General features: G+C 41.0%; 1 protein-coding gene across 10 annotated transcripts in view; it reads right to left on the reverse strand.

Annotated features, from left to right (window-relative positions):
• grip1 (glutamate receptor interacting protein 1) overlaps nucleotides 1-18,192 on the reverse strand; it is a 92,515-nt gene that overhangs the window by 50,400 nt on the left and 23,923 nt on the right. Inside the window, exon 1 of one of the 10 annotated variants that reach the window (XM_085770010.1) lies at nucleotides 422-488. The exons of the other annotated variants lie outside the window; for them this stretch is intronic. Coding sequence (XP_085626136.1) covers nucleotides 422-476 — 55 coding nt within the window. The 5' untranslated portion in view covers nucleotides 477-488. Of the gene's footprint in view, nucleotides 1-421; nucleotides 489-18,192 lie in introns of those variants that run through there. 10 annotated transcript variants of the gene reach the window in all.

Genomic DNA, 18,192 nt, shown 5'->3' on the forward strand with positions numbered 1-18,192 from the left:
CTCTCCCCTGTTAATACACACCATGAATATTACATTCATGAGGAAGGGATGCTCTCTCTCTCCCTCTCTATCTCTCTCTCACTCTGAGGGTCTCTCTCTCGTCCGGAGCTACCTGCAGCGATCGACTGAATGGATCCATCAGGAGATCATTTTCAACACACACACACACACACACACACACACGTAGAAACACACACACACACACACACACACACACACAGCTGGCTTTGGTCATAAACAACCTTCTCTCTCTTTTCAATGTCAGCAGATTACAGCCAAATGTCGACCGATCGACCGTGCAGAAACACACACACACATGTACGGCTCCACATGCAAACATGCTTATCCCACACACACACACACACACACTTACACACACACACACACACACACACACACATATACACACGCACACACACACCTTTGTTCACCCTGCGCAGGATCTGGCAGCGACATTTAAACGACACGGCGATCATGGTGAAGCCGAGCCGAGCCGAGCGCCGTCGTCGCCTCCTCCCCCCCGCAAAACCACCGCCGCCATGCAGATGCAGCCGCCACTAACTACACCTCCTCCTCCTCCTCTTCCTCTTCTTCCTCTTTCCTCCTCTCCTCCTCGGCGAGCGACTGACTGACTGACTGACGGACGGAACGAGTGACCTCCCTCCTCCTCCTCAAACAGAAGCCATCATCGTCGTCGTCGAGAGGCAGAGAGGGAGAGAGGGAGCGCTGCAGATGTGAAGCTCCTCCATGAAATGAGGCAGCGGAGGAGGAGGAGGGAGAGAGGGAGGGAGGGAGGGAGGGAGGGAGGGAGAGAGGGAGGGGGAGGGGGGAGGTAGAGTCTGCGCAGATGAGAGGATGAGGAGGAGGAGGAGGGGAGATGGAGAGGCGGAGGAGGGAGGAGGGAGGAGGCTGCTGTGAGTCTCTGCTGACTTATAATGTGTTTCTGTGCAGCTGGATGGAGGGATGGAGGGATGGATGGATGAAGGAAAGGAAAGGAGTGAATAAAGGAAAAGGAGGGGAAGAAGGGAAATTAAGAAGTAAGGAAATGAAAGAAAGAAGGAAAGAAAGAAAGAAAGAAAGAATGAGGTATGAGGGAGGAAAACAGAAGCAAAAGACAGATGGAAAGATTTACTGTGAATAAAGGAAGGAAAGGAAAGGAAATGAAAGGAAAGGAAAGGAAGAGAAAGTCAAAGGAAAAGAGAGGGAGAGATAAAAAGAGGAAAGGAAAGACATGTGAAATGAAAGGGAGGAGAGATGGAAAGGAATGAATAAAGGAAAAGTCTGTGTTATTCTTATAATGTGTTTCTGTGCAGCTGGAGGGATGGATGGAGGGATGGATGGATGGATGAAGGAAAGGAGTGAATAAAGGAAAAGGAGGGGAAAGAAGGAAAATTAAGAAGTAAGGAAATGAAAGAAAGAAGGAAAGAAAGAATGAGGGATGGAGGGGAAAAACAGAAGCAAAAGAAAGATGGAAGGAAAGGAAAGGAAAGGAGAGAAAGATACAAACAAAAAGGAAGGAAGGAAATATAAAAGAAAGGAAGAACAGGAAGAGAAAGTCAATGGAAAAGAGAGATAGAGGAAAAAAAGAGGAGGAGAGATGGAAAGGAATGAATAAAGGAAAAGTCTGTGTTATTCTTATAATGTGTTTCTGTGCAGCTGGATGGAGGGATGGATGGATGAAGGAAAGGAGTGAATAAAGGAAAAGGAGGGGAAAGAATGAAAATTAAGAAGTAAGGAAAGGAAAGAAAGAAGGAAAGAAAGAATGAGGTATGAGGGAGGAAAACAGAAGCAAAAGAAAGATGGAAAGATTTACTGTGAATGAAGGAAGGAAAGGGAAGTAGGGAAAGATACAAATAAAAAGGAAGGAATGAAGAACAGGAAGAGAAAGTCAAAGGAAAAGAGAGGGAGAGAGAAAAAAGAGGAGTGAAGGAAAGACATGTAAAGAAGGACAAATATAAGGAAATGAAAGGATGAGAGGGAGGATAGATGGAAAGGAAGCAAGGAAAGGAATGAATAAAGGAAAGGTCTGTGTTATTCTTATAATGTGTTTCTGTGCAGCTGGATGATGGATGGATGGATGGATGGATGGATGGATGGATGGATGGATGGATGGATGGATGGATGGATGGATGGATGGATGGATGGATGGATGGATGGATGGATGGATGAGGTGGGCAGAGAGTAGGTTGAAGCATGAGAAGGCAGGAAGTGGAGATAAATGGAGGGATAAGGGAATGAATAGAGATAAAATGATGAATGGAAGGAATAAATGGAGGGAAGGAAGGAAGGAGAGAGGCAAAAAGAAGGGAGGAAAGCGAGAAGAAGAAAAAAAATCAATATGAATAAAAGAGGAGGGAAGAAAAGAAAGATATAAATAGAACATGAAAAGAAAATCAAAGGAAAAGAGAGGGAGAGTGGAAAAAGAGGAGTGAAGGGGAGACGTGTAAAAAAGGACAGATATGTAACGGTAAGGAAAGGAAAGGATGAAGAGGAGGAGAGATGGAAAGGAATGAATAAATGAAAAGGAGGGGAAAGAAGGAATTTAAGAAGTAAGGAAATGAAAGAAAGAAAGAAAGAAAGAAAGAAAGAAAGAAGGAAAAGAAGGAAGCAAAAGAAAGATGGAAAGATTTACTGTGAAAGGATGAAAGTGAGGAAGAAAGAAGGAAAGGTAGGGAAAAAAGGAAATGAGTGAGTGAATGAAGGAAGGAAAGGAGGGAGAGAAAGATACAAAGAAAAAGGAGGGAAGGAAGGAAATAAAAAAGAACAGGAAGAGAAAATCAAAGGAAAAGAGAGAGAGAGAAAAAAAAAGAGGAGTGAAGGAAAGACGTGTAAAGAAGGACAGATATGTAACACTAAGAAATGAAAGGATGAAAGGGAGGAGAGATGGAAAGGAAGGAAGAAAGGAGTGAATAAAGGAAATGGAGGGAAAGAAGAAATTTAAAGTAAGGAAAAGAAAGAAAGAAGGAAGGAAGGAAGGAAATGAAGGGATGAAAGGAAAGGAGGAAGGAAGGAAGGAAGGTGAGGATGAGGAAGGAAAGATGACGGAGGAGTAGATGATGTCACTGAGTGGCCGGTCACTTCCTGTTTCTAGGAGTCCAGTCGCCATCGACAACCATCAACACTCGCTCCAGGTCTGGGAGGAAGGGAGGAAGGAAGGGGGCGGGGCTACAGCATCTCTCAGCCAATAGGGAAGCAGCCCCTGCAGCTCTCTGCGCTGTGATTGGCCGACGGCGCAGGTTAGTGGTCAGACATGTGGGTCAGTGTTTCAGCAGCAGATTAACACTGGATTAGTGTCACCGACCGCGAGTATTAAAGGTTTTAACTGTGATGTTACCATGACGACAGACTCTACTACTCTGTGGTGGTAGTTTCCACTGAGCTGCTGCTGCTGCTGCTGCTGCTGCTGCTGCCCCCTGCTGGTCACACCGCTCACCAGCTGCAGCGTGAGGCTGCCACGCCCCCTGCTGGACACAACTACACAACACAACACACACAGACACACACCAAATACTACTACTAGTACTACTATAGGTTTTTACAGAGGGGTTTGTTGATATATCATATATATATCATTCATAGCCTGATACAACATTTTACTCCTAAAAACATGGCGATATTTGAATTTTTAGGGCTGGTGACAGTATTTTCTCATTTACAGAGTGATAAAAAGAGATATCCAAAATCCCCTCTGTAAAAACTTCTGACTCTAATATGTCAACAAAATAAAACAAGAATTTTGAAAGTGGCTTTTATCCATTGCTCAGTTTTCGGTTCTGGAAATGTATGCAAATGTGCGCATATTTAATGAGATATGGCCTCATTTACATATTTAAACATACAATTTGACAAAACTTGTAATACAAAAAATATTTGTCTTAATGTGAGTGATAAACTTGGGAAGTTTCATGGTGGAATCTGTTAGTTTAAAATTTTACCCTATTCACCTGTGGTGTCTCCTCAGGCTTCCTATCCATCTTGGACGCCATCTTGAAAATGACACCTTTCTAGTGGTCAAACTTTGGTAAACTTTTAGTATGTTATTAAGGACATCTAATACTATAAAAAACAGCTGAGAAACCTTTTGTTAGAATTTTTTTAGGGTTAGGTGTTTTTTTTTTCATATATGCACCCGCCTACTATTACTACTAGTAATACTGTAATAATTCTGACTCTTGTATTACTTTCTTTTTTGTGGTTGTTGAATTGTTTTTGAATCTTTGTCTATTTCTTCAGGGAGGTATTTTATGTATTTTAGCCTATATAACTATTACTATTCTTGTTTCATTTCTGTTTTGGTAATTGTCCTTAAATTAATATGGTGCAAATAAATTAAACTAAACTAAAATTGATTAAAGGAAAAAAAAAATTAAAAGGAAAAAAAACTACAACTGCTTCTGAGATATAAAAAATAAACATTATCAACAAAAATAAGATGAATTTTAAAGAAAAACCACAATAAACAGATACAAGTAGTAGTTCTCTTGCTGTTGCAAATAGTACAACAAAACCCACAAATACTTTAAAACTAGGGCTGTTTTCGACTAAGGATTTTCATAGTCGAATCTGATTCGTCAGATTTTGCCATAGTCGACTGATCGTCGAACCTTTTTTTTTTTTTGATAGCAGCAAATTTGCGACTTTTTCCGTTTCAAACAAAAGAGCTAAAACACCCCAAAAATATGGTAGGTGTAAAACAAATACCTTTATTTATTTTCCACACTTTGGATGATTTTTAGTAGCCATTGTGAGCCAGGGTATGCGTTTATGTTACGTTGCCCTGGACAACGCTCCTTTTGCTCGGACTGTGAGTCATCCCTCATCCCTCAACGTGGTGAAGGATAGCGGTGGTCGTGGACACAGAGAAACCGGGTAAAACATGTAGTATCAAAACAAACTGAGGTCAGAAGGACTCGACAATCCGTACATTACGTTAATCAATCCTGTAACACACACAGTGTGACCGCGGCACCGGCAGAGAGACAGACAGGCTGCAGAGGGACGAGATTACAGCTGTGACTCCCGACACTTATGGTGCGTTCAATACAACTCGGAAGTCGGAAAAAAAAACAAGTTCCTCTTCTGAAAAACTCTGACATGTCAAACTTTAGGATGTGTTAGGGACTAATTCATCTGTCTAACCATCAGAACTATTAACACTTGAAACGGTAAACACAGCTGATCCATCGAAAAAAAAAAAATCACCGCTGGAGTTAATTTATTTTCCGTGACTGAAAGCAGGTTCTTGAATGTAACTCGGTCAAAGTCAGATGTATCCTCACAATGTTTTGCTGTTCTGTCAGGTCATGCATGATAAATGTTGACAAAGTTAGACTGTCATACTTCCTTGATTTTAAACTTTGGCGGCTCTGCCCCTCGTCTTTTTGCCACTCCGTGAGTGTTCTGCAGTGACTTTGACGGTCCTACAGCTCACCTCCGCTCATTTGAAAAAAAAAAAAAAAAAACCTCCGCTCATTTAATTGTGCAACTGCAGTGGGTGATTTATTAATACGTAAGACTACCGTTTAAACGCACACACAATTTTGAACTCTTTATTAACAGAAAGTAGGCAGATTTTGTATCAAAATAGTCTTTTTATAACGAAAAAAGACATTCTATGTAACAATTTATGCTCAGCAGCCGTGGGCACCCCCATATAGTCAGAATGGTACGGTCTTAGTTAGATTCGACTACGAGGTTCATAGTCGAATCAGACCCCTCCGAATCGAATCGTCGAATCGTCGACTTTTGGAGGTCAGCCCTATTTAAAACTAAACTTTTACCAACAACAACAGACTCTGCTCCTCACAGTACAATACTACTGATACTACTACAACTACTAAAACACCATCCATCAGATACAACTACTGCTACTGTGTACTACAACTATAACTGCTGCTGCTGAGACAGAAGTAACAACAACATAAAACTAGAGTTGCACGATACCCACGGTAGCCACGGTGCCCCGCGGTGCCAAAACGTAACGGTTCCTACTATACTAGAAATCCTACACGACGGTACTACCGTGGATTACTACTACGGTGCCAGTTTCCGCTACATAGCGGCCGCCTCTCCTCTCCTCTCCTCTCCTCCCGGCGTCTCACTGCACGCACTCCCTTGTAAACAAAACCCACATGCACCCACTGCAACCTAACTACACAGCTGCTGAATGATTGGCTGTTTGCCTGTTACTGGTGATGTCCGGGGATATGATAGGCTGTTTCCGCTCGCTGGGTCCGCCCGTCTGTTATCTGATTGGCTGTTCGTGTGTTCATGCCGGCAAGAACGGACTCCATGAAGACAGCTGAGACAGCTCCGGCCGCTTCGATAGAAACTCGCTTCAAAACAAACAACGAGCTAAAGTTCTGTCTCGCCCAGACCACAGTCTATGGCCCAGACGCGCGCACGGCTTACAGTCACAAACACGAGACAACACACTCACCATGACAGAAGCACCGGGCCCGAGCAGCGAGTCTGCCGCGGCGTCGTCGTCAGTGGCATTTAATTAATTTAGCTCTGTTTATTTTCTCATTGGCTAATATCAGGCTATATGCTGCGTGTACAGGCTGAGGGATGAAGAGTTAAAGGATGTCCAAGTATAAAGCACCTAGAAAATGCATAAAAATATAGTTTTCACAGGGAATCAGTTCCTGTTCATTGTATTCTGTCCTCTATGATTTATTATGTTGGAGAATAAGCATTATTGTCAAATAGATTTTTTAAAAAGACTGTGGATTTGTTTTTATCCTAAGTTGATATAACATAAATTAATGTGCAAGAGACTGAATGGTTATTTATTTTCAACCATATAAATTCTACTTTGCTTATTTAAAAATATTTGTTTCAGTCTAATTCCTACTTCACCAGTATTATGTTTATCATGCACCAAACAACATTATAAGTAGCCTAATTAATAAGTATTTATAACTTGTACAAATACATTGCAGTTCATAAAAATAATAATAATAAAAAAAGGTTGCAGTATCGTGATATTACCCGGAACCGTGATACTTTGTCTGGTATAGTACCGTGGTTACTCATTTTGGTATCGTGACAACTCTACATAAAACATAATACAACAACAATAATACTTAATAAGTATTGTTACTACAAGTACTTCTACAGTTGCATCATTGATTGATTGATTGATTTATTCGTCCATTCCACAAAACATTAAAGCAGAAGTAAGCGATCCGGTCGTTTTGGCTAATGCTGCGTTCCAGGCAGGCTTTTGAAATTGTAAATTACAGCTTCAAGTCACAACTTACGACTTTGTAGCGTTCCAGGCAACCCACTCGTGTTTCTCCGACCTGTTTTACCTGTGAAAGTCACTATAACGGCCACTCGTAACTTCTGACCCGTGAACTCGTACCAGATCGAACTGGTACCACTTCACAGGTCGGAAAAACAGGAGTTACGAGTTTCCTTGAACGCACCATAACAGTCCTCGTCCCTACGTCGCCACATTCACGGCGTTCCTTGGCTGCACACACAGAGAGGACTGTCCCTTTATGCCGTTCTCTCTCCTCATTGGATAAAAACTGTAGGATACGAGGAATGTTTTCTCCTGGGCTCAGAGCAGAGCAGAGTGACTGACAGACCCGTGTTTCAGTCCAAACACTCTATAGAAGTGATTGCTGTCGGAAGATATAACTATTTAAGACTTATATTAACACAAAAATATCACTTACTTCTGCTTTAAAGCCTCTGGAAACCCAAATCCACCAAAGCCTCCTAACCATGTATTTTAGGGTCTTATGTACATATTATTAAACATGTAAAAATAATTAGAAAAAAGTTTCCATCCAAATTGAAAATATTTGTCTTTTAAGGTTTTGTACAGTAGGTTTGAATTGGGCGGAGTTATCTCTGGGATTTATCACGCAATAAATCCTACCCACTCATAAATCGCCACGTCAGTTCTCTCACCCAACCCCCCAGTGGCGGCGAACAAAACCGTTCTGCTAACGGTCGCTCCTCCACTCCTCTCAAGTCCTCACAACCAGAGCCATGTCAACCGGGGATGTGTGTGTGTGGCGATTAGCTTTTAGCATTCATTAGCTTTCCAGCGCGACCTGCCCTGTCTGTCTGTCTGTCTGTCTGTCAGTGCCCACAACTCCTCACATCTCCTCTACATGCAGCCGATACAGCCGTTTCTTTTATGTGTGTGTGTGTGTGTGTGTGTGTGGGGGTGTGGGGGGGGGGGGGTGTAAATCCGCGATCAGCATTTAGCCTTTATTAGCTTTCCAGCGCGACCTACCTTGTCTGTCTGTCTGTCTGTCTGTGTGCCCACAACTCCTCACAACTCCTCTCTACATACAGCCGATACAGCCGGTTTTTTGGGGGGGTGAGGGGAGGGAGGGAGGGAGGGTGTGTGTAAATTGGCGATTAGCTTTTAGCATTTATTAGCTTTCCAGCGCGACCTGCCTTGTCTCTGTGTGTGTGTCAGTCAGCCCCTCCTGGCGCTCACACAGACATGAGTGACGGTTAAAAGCTTCTTTTTTTCTGTGAGACTACGACCAAAGACGGTTATGATGCTCCAAAACGAAGCTGGTAGTCTAGTTAGCTGCTAAATAGCATCAATCAATCGATGCACGTCCTCCGGTGAGGACTTTTTTTTTTTTTTTTTAACGGTCGCCATTGACGTGTTGCTATGACAATGGAGCTGTCAATCATAGCGTTATCTGCCACGCCCACACTGTCCTGACCAGTGGCATCAATAGTGCCTCAATAGCAAAATGAGCTGTTTTTAAACAAGGTTTTCTAATAGTTATGAATAGTTATTGTCACTCAGACTTTTGTGGATGCTTAATGAGGCACTTGACTTTGATATAATATAAGCATTTTTACCATATATAGTCAGGTTTCCAAAGGCTTTAAGGTCATGAATTTAACAATTAAAAGCCACATTAGGGAGAAATAAACAGTAAACTAGTCGGGGATATTTGAGTGTGCAACTTTTTTTGTCTTCTGGGCAAAGAGGAGGAGCAGTAAAACACCTGAGAGGGAACAGTGCTAGTTAGTACCAGTCAGTACTGGTCAGTGCTAGTTGGTATTTGTCAGTAGTAGTCAGTACTAGTTAGCAGCTCAGCTCGGTGCTGCTGCTGCTGCTGCTCATGGGGGATAATGATGATGATGAAGCCCCTCCTCCTCCTGCTGTGAACCCAACACACACACACACCCAAAACACACACACACACACACACACACACACACACACACACACACACACACACACACACACACACACACACACACACAGCGGCTGCAGCTGTTTCCATGGCAACAAGCTGATGAATAATTGAGGGGAGAGAGCAGCCCTGCACCGTACAAAGAGTGATTTTGAGAGATGAAAGAAGTGTTCACACACACACACACACACACACACACACACACACACACACACACACACACACTTTAACCCACCCGCACACACACACACTGACACACAAATGCACACACACACACACATTACAGGTTACCATCATCAGCCTCCAGCATTTCAAAATAACCAAATCAGAGTGTAACACTGACACTGTGTGTGTGTGTGTGTGTGTGTGTGTGTGTGTGTGTGTGTGTGTGTGTGTGTGTCAAGTCAACACCCACCGCCCAAAGTTAAACACGTGGGTTTGAGTCACCATGACATCTCCTTATGTAAGTACACACACACACACACACACACACACACTGACACACACACTCAGAGTGCTAATAACACTCTTTGCAGAGGACGGATGTGTAAACCTTTAATTAGCGTTAACAGTCACAGTCAGACTGACGGGTGTGTGTGTGTCTGTGTGTTTCTGTGTGTGTGTGTGTGTGTGTGTGTGTGAGGACCAGATGGGCCGATCCGACCGCTCTGTGATCAACAAACCAGGAATTCTTCACATCGTCACTTCAGTGGAGTTTTGTCCTGTTGAGACGAGAGACGATCAAACTCTACACTCATCGTCATAACAACCCCAGTGTGTGTGTGTCTCTGTGTGTGTGTGTGTGTGTGTGTGTGTGTGTGTGAGTCTCTGATCACCAGATAATGTTCGACACACTCGTGCTGTGGGACAGGAAGTGACTTCACTCAGAAGCCGCCAGACGATTCAGCTGATCACTGATCAGTTCAGTTTAAACAATCATATACAGGCTAATTAATTTATATAATTAATTATATAATGATTCATTATGTAAAACATTACATCACTGAGCCCCACACTATGAAGGATAACATTAATGACATGAGTCAATACAGAGATAAATACAGAAACAAGACACATTTAAATAAAATATGAAAATGTGTAATGAGAAATCAATTCATTTATTTCTGTATTTGATTATTGTGAGTTTTTTAATTATTTATTTTATATGTAAATGTTCCTATTAAGGGTTAAATAAAGATATCTAAAAGATAGATAGAACAATAGATAGAACAATAGATAGAACAATAGATAGAATGATAGATAGAATGATAGATAGATAGATAGATAGATAGATAGATAGATAGATAGATAGATAGATAGATAGATAGATAGATAGATAGATAGATAGATAGATAGATAGAACGATAGATAGATAGAACGATAGATAGAACGATAGATAGAACGATAGATAGATAGATAGATAGATAGATAGATAGATAGATAGATAGATAGATAGATAGATAGATAGATAGATAGATAGATAGATAGATAGATAGATAGATAGATAGATAGATAGATGACTCTTCCTTCATTGTTAATTAATGTGACATCACAGAGTTTTATGATCCTTCATTAAAAAGTAAACATCCACACCACAACAACAACAACAACAACAACAACAGCCAGTTAATCACTGATCTTCTCACATTAAAAAAGAAGAAAAACAACACGTGTTGACTAAAGTGATTTACAGAACAACAACTCAATTATTCACATGAGAGATAAAACAGATAAATGAGATAAACCGTCGGGTCAGAGTGGTTTACATCGTCTCTGATTAGACGTCGTCTGGGTCGATGTGTCACTTCTCAGAGTTTCATTCTGATTAACCACTTCTATCAGACCAGCAGAAGGTTTTTACACAATAATAAAGATGTTTTATGTCAAAATATGAAAAAGTCTGACGGTTCATTTGATTTGATCTGAAGTTTTGATGAAGATGTTGGAAGCGACGATGGTTTAGAGCAGGGGTGTCAAACTAATTTTAGTTCAGGGGCCACAAACAGCACAATTTGATCTCAAGTGGGCCGGACCAGTAAAATAATAGCATGATAGCCTATAAATAAAAATCATTTTGATTTTTTTTTTACTTTTTTAATACATTATTAATATGTTTACAGTTAATGAACTATCCTTTTACAAACATATTATGAACAATCTGAAATTTCTTGATTAAAATATGTGCAATTTCAAATTTTCACACTTGATAAAATCATCCTGAGGGCCGGATTGGACGCTCTGCCGGGCCGGTTTTGGCCCGCGGGCCGCATGTTTGACACCCCTGGTTTAGAGGAAGATGCTGTTGAGTCTCATTAGATGAACCGTACGTATACGTCTAATGACAGATTCATCTTATTTTGTGAATAATAATAATATGATGAACAAGTCTTCATAACTTAATTCAACTTGACACACACAGTTTTCCTCTCATGTTGCTCCATCAATATGAACAAGTTGCAGCTCGTTTCATCCACTAAAACCACGAGAATCCAAATATTCTGCTCGTTTTTGCGGTAATTATAAGAACATAAACATAAATGTATGAATATCTAACAGTAGAACCAGAACCAGAAGCTGATGATGGACCCCGTTTTCTTAGAAATGTTGGAGCATATTTACCGATTAATATAGTAAAACACTGAACAGTTGGGCTACGAGGAAGAAAACATAAAAAGGCGACAACACTGAACCAAAGTCAAATTGTCATCGCACATGGGACATTTTGCTGACGTCATGCAGGTCTAATATCTTTATATACATACAGAGAGAGAGAGATAAAGCATGCTTCCATCGTATTTAAGCAATATATCCAATTAAAAATGCCAAATGGAAACAGTAAAATTTGATTAAATGTCATGAATCGAATCAAAGTTCATGTAACAAATGCCGGACACGTGGCCCTGTGCACAGCCCGACCTCCGATAACCGGTTAAAGATGAAGGATGGTCGACGTCCTTCTGTTTTACGATTTAGTAAAAAAAATGAATGGAAACACCTTAAATTGCAAGAAAACAATTCGATATGATCGCAAAACAGCACATGGCGTCATTACGCACGGCTTTGTGTTCGATTTAAAGGTTGGAGATGAAAAAACGCACTTGAACCGGCGTTAGTCACATTGATATTTTTTTTATCGATCTTCAGACAATTCGATCGACAAGTGGATGGAAACATGGTGAGAAATACGTTCATAATATAACTAACTAGGGCGGCCACCAAATAGTCGAATAGTCAAAAAGTCATTAGTCGACCACAATTTCATTGGTTGATTGGTCGCAGGAGAAAAAAACAAACATTTGGAGCCGTGTTTTGTCAAAATTAAGTCAAAATCAATACGACTGAACTGTATATGAACAGCTATAGAGCTTTTAATTTGAAGGGGAGTCGTGACACTCACTCGTTGTCAGCGTTTTTTGGGGTTTTGTTCTTTTAAAAAGGAAGGAAAAAGGAAAAGTTAGTCAACTAATTGCCATAAATGATAAATGAAGACTATTGGTATTGGTGGTATTATAACAGTGGATGAAACTCTCCCACATCCACACAGTTTGAACAGACTGAAGTTTCTACCAGGTGTTTCCACTGCAGTGTTTGGTGTTTCCTAATGAAGTGAACTCTGCTCCATTGTGTTTCTACTTCCTGGTCTCTGTAATTAAAGAGGAATCAGAGGAGAGAAAAGAAGCATTTGTACTTTAAATGAAGAAAACTAATTAAACATGGTATCCTAATAATCGGAGGAGGAGGGCTGAGGGTCCCGAGAGGCTTTCACGTTAATTAGGGTGAACTTGTGCAGATTTGTGCTCCACTTTCTTTCTCTTCCTCTCTTCCTCTCTCTCTCTCTCTCTCTCTCTCTCTCTCTGTGGTTGTGAAGATAATCCGACAGCAGCAGAAGAAGAAGAAAAAGAAGAAGAAGGACGACGCCTCCAGACCGGCAGCGAATGGAAAAGCGGAACACGTGGGACTGAGAAGTCGAGCGCCGTCTCGCACGTCGTTCACACATGGAGACTATTTAAAAAACCAGGAGGTGCAGCAGCAGCAGCAGTATCGTCGCCGTCGACAACAGAAAGAAAGCTTCTTCGTCTTCTCCTTTTTCTTTTTCTTTTTGCTTTCTAACATATTATTCAGTTTTCTCCCTCGTTTCGCTCATTAGAACAAAAATCCGCACCAGGAAACACAAACAAACACAACAAAATGCTAATTCTGCCTCTTTAATCTGCATCATGTAAAACACAGGACCAGTTATGCAAATGAGCTCCTTATTTAAAAAAAAAAAGACATTAATTAGCACATTTTTTCTATGTCAACAATCTTCACATAACACACGACGGCTGCTGCTGCTGCCGAGCGGCTCTGAACCCCGGGACCAGGAACGCTCCACTTCCTGTCTCTCCTCATTAATATGCTAATTTATGCGCTGTGATGTTTCAGCGTGTAACGAGATCATCGAGCGAGCGAGCGAGCGCAGGCGGGCGAGCCGACACACATCATCGGCTCAGAGAGGAAGGGAGGAGACACACACACACACACACACACACACACACACATAAACACACACAGGTGACATCACTGATGGGGGCGGGGCTACAACACCTGTGAACTAGGTAACACCTTTCAGGAAAATGGGGGCGTGGCCAAGTCCATGTGGTGTTTTTTTGTTTTTTTTAAGCCGCTAATTATGTGATAATGTCAAGAAATAGCCAAGAAATACCAAATAATTGCGTCATAATGTCTAGAAATGACCAAGAAATAACAATTATTGCATCAAAATGTCAAGAAATAGCCAAGAAATAACAATTAATTGCGTTATAATGTCAAGAAATAGCCATAAATACAAAATAATTGTGTCATAATGTCTAGAAATAGCCCAGAAATATAGGTCAATTTCAAGGACTCTGTGAATAAAAAAAAATCTGAAAGATTTAAAGTATGCCTTTATGAAAAACATGACATACTATGAAATTGACCGTTATTTCTTGGTTATTTCTAGACATTATGACACAATTAATTGTTGTTTCTTGGCTATTTCTTGACATTTTAATGCAATAATTGTTATTTCTTGGTCATTATCACGTAATTAACGGCCTGTAAAGTTTTTTTCTTTTTTTTTTGAATTGCTGTCCATGAGGAGACATCATTATGTGGCCACATTATTTTGCCACCTTTGTTATTGCTCTCTGCTGCAGGCAGCCAATCAGATGGAGCCGACTCGTCACCATGGTAACCACAACAATCTCAGAAGAAGTAGCACATCTTGATCGAGTCGACTGTTGAGTTTTTATTTTTATTTAAAACGTCGTTGGAAGGAGAGAGAAGCCGGGTCGAGGGGGGCAGCAGATTGAACCGGATGCTGAGCGGTTGTTGGTTGGGATGCGGTCGTCATGGAAACCGAAACCAAGCGATGCCGAATCGGTTTGATACATTTGATACTTTTTTCTTCTTTTTTTTCCCAACACCACCAGATGCAGTCGGCCAGGTGAACTCAGCTGAACCCGATTAGATCAATAATCAATGACTGAAATCACACTGAAACAGGTCTGATGAGAGAGAAAACGTGTGTGTAGTGTGTGTGTAAGTGTGTGTAAGTTGTGTGCGCATGTAAGAGTGTAAGTGTAAGTGTGTGTGTGTTTTAACCAGTCAACCAACTTTAAATCGCCTTCGTATAGAATCACACGCTGCACTAGACACACACACACACACACACACTGAGTTATCTCGCTGGTCGCTACATGAAATGTCTCTTGGCAGCTCTGACACACATACACACACACACACACACTGACACTTAAACACACACACACACACTTGAATACTCTAGTGGTTTTTCACAGTGGAACAACACAGCTCGGTGTCAGTTGTTCGCACTTTAACAGACACACAAATGTTTCTGTTGTTGTAATGAAACCAACACGCAGCTGCAGCTCAGGACGATCAGCATCAATTTATCAATCAGCTTCAGCATCATTGATTATTGATTGAATCATGTGAATCACATCAGGAGCAGCAGCAGCTCTAATAAACTGCCGGTCGAGTAAACAACAGCTCAAGACGATGAGTTCAAGTGCTGCTGGGAGATTTCTCTGGAGGGGAGAGACAGATGGAGCCGAGTGAACCGGAGTTCATCTGCTCAAAAAAATAAAATAAAAACCCTCATATTTCTGATTCTCATGTCGGAGCTTGAACTCATCATCACAGGGTAAAACACGTAAAAAAAACCACATAATAAACATAAACAAACACAAACACACACACACTCTCTCTCTCCCAGCGTCTCGTTAAAACAGACGTGTGTCAACGCCGTCGTCATCCGTCCTTATTAACGCGGCGTCCCGGAGACAAAGTGTGACTCACGGGACGTTGCTGCTGCTGCTGCTGCTGCAGGGACTCGAACGCTCGGACGGACACCAAGCATCAGAGCAGAACAACGAATAAAACTAAATGAAATAAAATAACGAACATGGAGGACACACAGATACTGATCTATCACCTATCATCTACAACATCTAACCAGCACCTGCATGTGAGGCGTTCAGGGAACCTCTGGAAATTGTAGTATGTCATATCATCATCATCAATACATATTTCTGTTCATATCTGTGCTATATATTGATCTGCTCTGTTTTATTTGTATTTTTATATTGTGAAGCCTCTTGTGAGTCGACTCTGAACAGGAAATGTACTATCAAAATAAAAGTGTCTTCTTCTTCTTCAATAAACCTGAATGTCATTGATTGTCTCTGATAATCAATTGATTTCTGATCATAAAAAACAGACAGGAGAGTTGATGCTGCCAGAGTTTATGGGTGTTTTATTATTATTATAACACTTAAAAACTGATCTAAAGTGTCACTCAGCTGTACAACACCGACCCGACAGAACCACAACTCATCACAGTCAAACTCAGTAAACTGAGACAAGACACCTGGTGTGAATCCAGACCAGAATCTGAATCCACCAGAGTCCAGGATCTAAACGGAGCTAAAACTGAATCGGTTCCTTGAAGAACCTCAATTACGGTATGAAGGCCTCCCTTACTGACCTGGAGCTGTCAACCAATCACAGGCCTCTACCTCATACAACGGGGAAAACTGACAGTGTGCTCCTCCTCAACACTCCAGGTGGAGGTATGTGTTGTTTCAGCAGGTTAATACAAACCCCTTCCTGTTGACTTTTCTGTCAACAACTAATCCATTAATCGTTTAAATAACAGACAGATTAATCGATAATGAAAATAATCGTTAGTTGAAGCCCTAATCACCAACCAAATTCCCGCTTCCCTCTTTACTTGCTCCACCTTTCATCATTTGTCTTCATCCAATCACACTCTGCCACCTTCTCTCTTTCACCAATCAGTCTTTAGCTGTAAACTTTAAAAAAGTGCTCACAACCTGTTTTATTTTATTCTTAATAGTCTGTCCTGATTGAAATGACTCCGGTCGGGTCGGTCCACAGGTTTCCTTTTTAATTTTTTCTTTTTATCAAACACATCTTCCCAGTTTCAGTCAGGCTAAGATGAATACATGCAGAAGAAAACACGGACAGACAGAGCCAACAAAGAGCTGACGTAAAGCCGACATACAGCCGACGTAGAGCCGGACCTGGTTCACTTCCTGTTGTAGTGAACCACAGATGTGATGAGGTCACAGTCTTTTCCCTCAACATGATCAGATTCCTCTGATGTTATTATTTCTGCCTCCGATCTAAAATGGAGTGAATATAGGTCACGATCAGATAATTCATCATTCGGTTGAATTAAAGGTCAAGTTTGCTTTTAATTAAAGCTGCAGCGACATGTGACATTTGCTCTTTTGATTCAACAAACATGATGTGACGAAGGTGAAGTTTCTGTAGTTTGATTCAAGTGTCGACCTTTATACCGTACGTAAGTAAGTAAGTACTTTACGGCTGAGAGACTAAACTTTTTTAAATAGCACAAGTTTGCAAAGTGCTCGACAAAACAACATATAAGAGACGAGTCACAAGTCTCATAAAACCAAAAGAGATGGAAGCGCCAAACCAACCAACCAACACAGCAACAACAACAGGCTGAAATACAACAAACTGAGACCAGGAAGAGTCTAAATAAAACCAAAGACCAAACACTCTATGTAAGTGATTGCTGTCAGAAGATACAACTATTTAAGACTTATATTAACACAAATATTCCGCTTACTTCTGCTTTAATTAGATAAAATAAATAAAAGGAGGGTTTGGATGATAAAAGGAGATAAGATGAGATACAGTAAGATGAGAAAGGATGGAATAAAAGAGGTAAAACAGAAGAAGGTGTAAAGTAAAACTAAGAGCGTCTGAGTAAAACAGATGATAGAAAGAAGAGGATGACATCACAGTCACACAAATTAAACTTGTGTCACCAGGTAAAATAAAGATCTAAACAGCAAAATCCACTGTCGCACTTTGAGTTTCGAAGACACAACAACACAACAACACAACAGTGAAGGTGTAGAGCTGAGCTGTGACTCTTCTCACTCAGTGTTCGACTTCGACTTCAACCTGCGACTGGAGTTTCTGCTGATAGAGACAAAGAGCAAAGACTCACTCAGCTCAACACGGTCTGATGACACAGAACCAGAACCAGGACCAGGACCAGAAAACATAGCAGCATCTGTCTGGTCTTTAAAACCCTGCATAGTTTCTCCTCTTAATTCATTCATAAACCAGCGCAGTACCAGAGGTCAGATCAGTAGAAGCAGCAACACCTGGCAACGTGTCGGTCCCGTTCAGGAAACACACATCTGGTCAGTTTATCAAATCAATACAAACTGGAACTCACTTCCTACTAATATTAAAGATATAAACACATTCATTCATTCATTCTCCACTTCTACAGCCAAGTTAAAAACAACTACACCCACACACACTAACATGTGTCATGATGCTGCCTGTCTATACATGATATGTGCTGATGAACTGTGTCATTATATTTATATATATAGTAGTAAAATCAATATTTCATGATGCAAACGTATATTTTACGCAGTTGATTGGA

The sequence above is a fragment of the Trachurus japonicus genome, chromosome 23 (assembly GCF_045865225.1).
Source record: "Trachurus japonicus isolate A0001 chromosome 23, Traja_1.0".
NCBI lineage: Eukaryota > Metazoa > Chordata > Actinopteri > Carangiformes > Carangidae > Trachurus > Trachurus japonicus.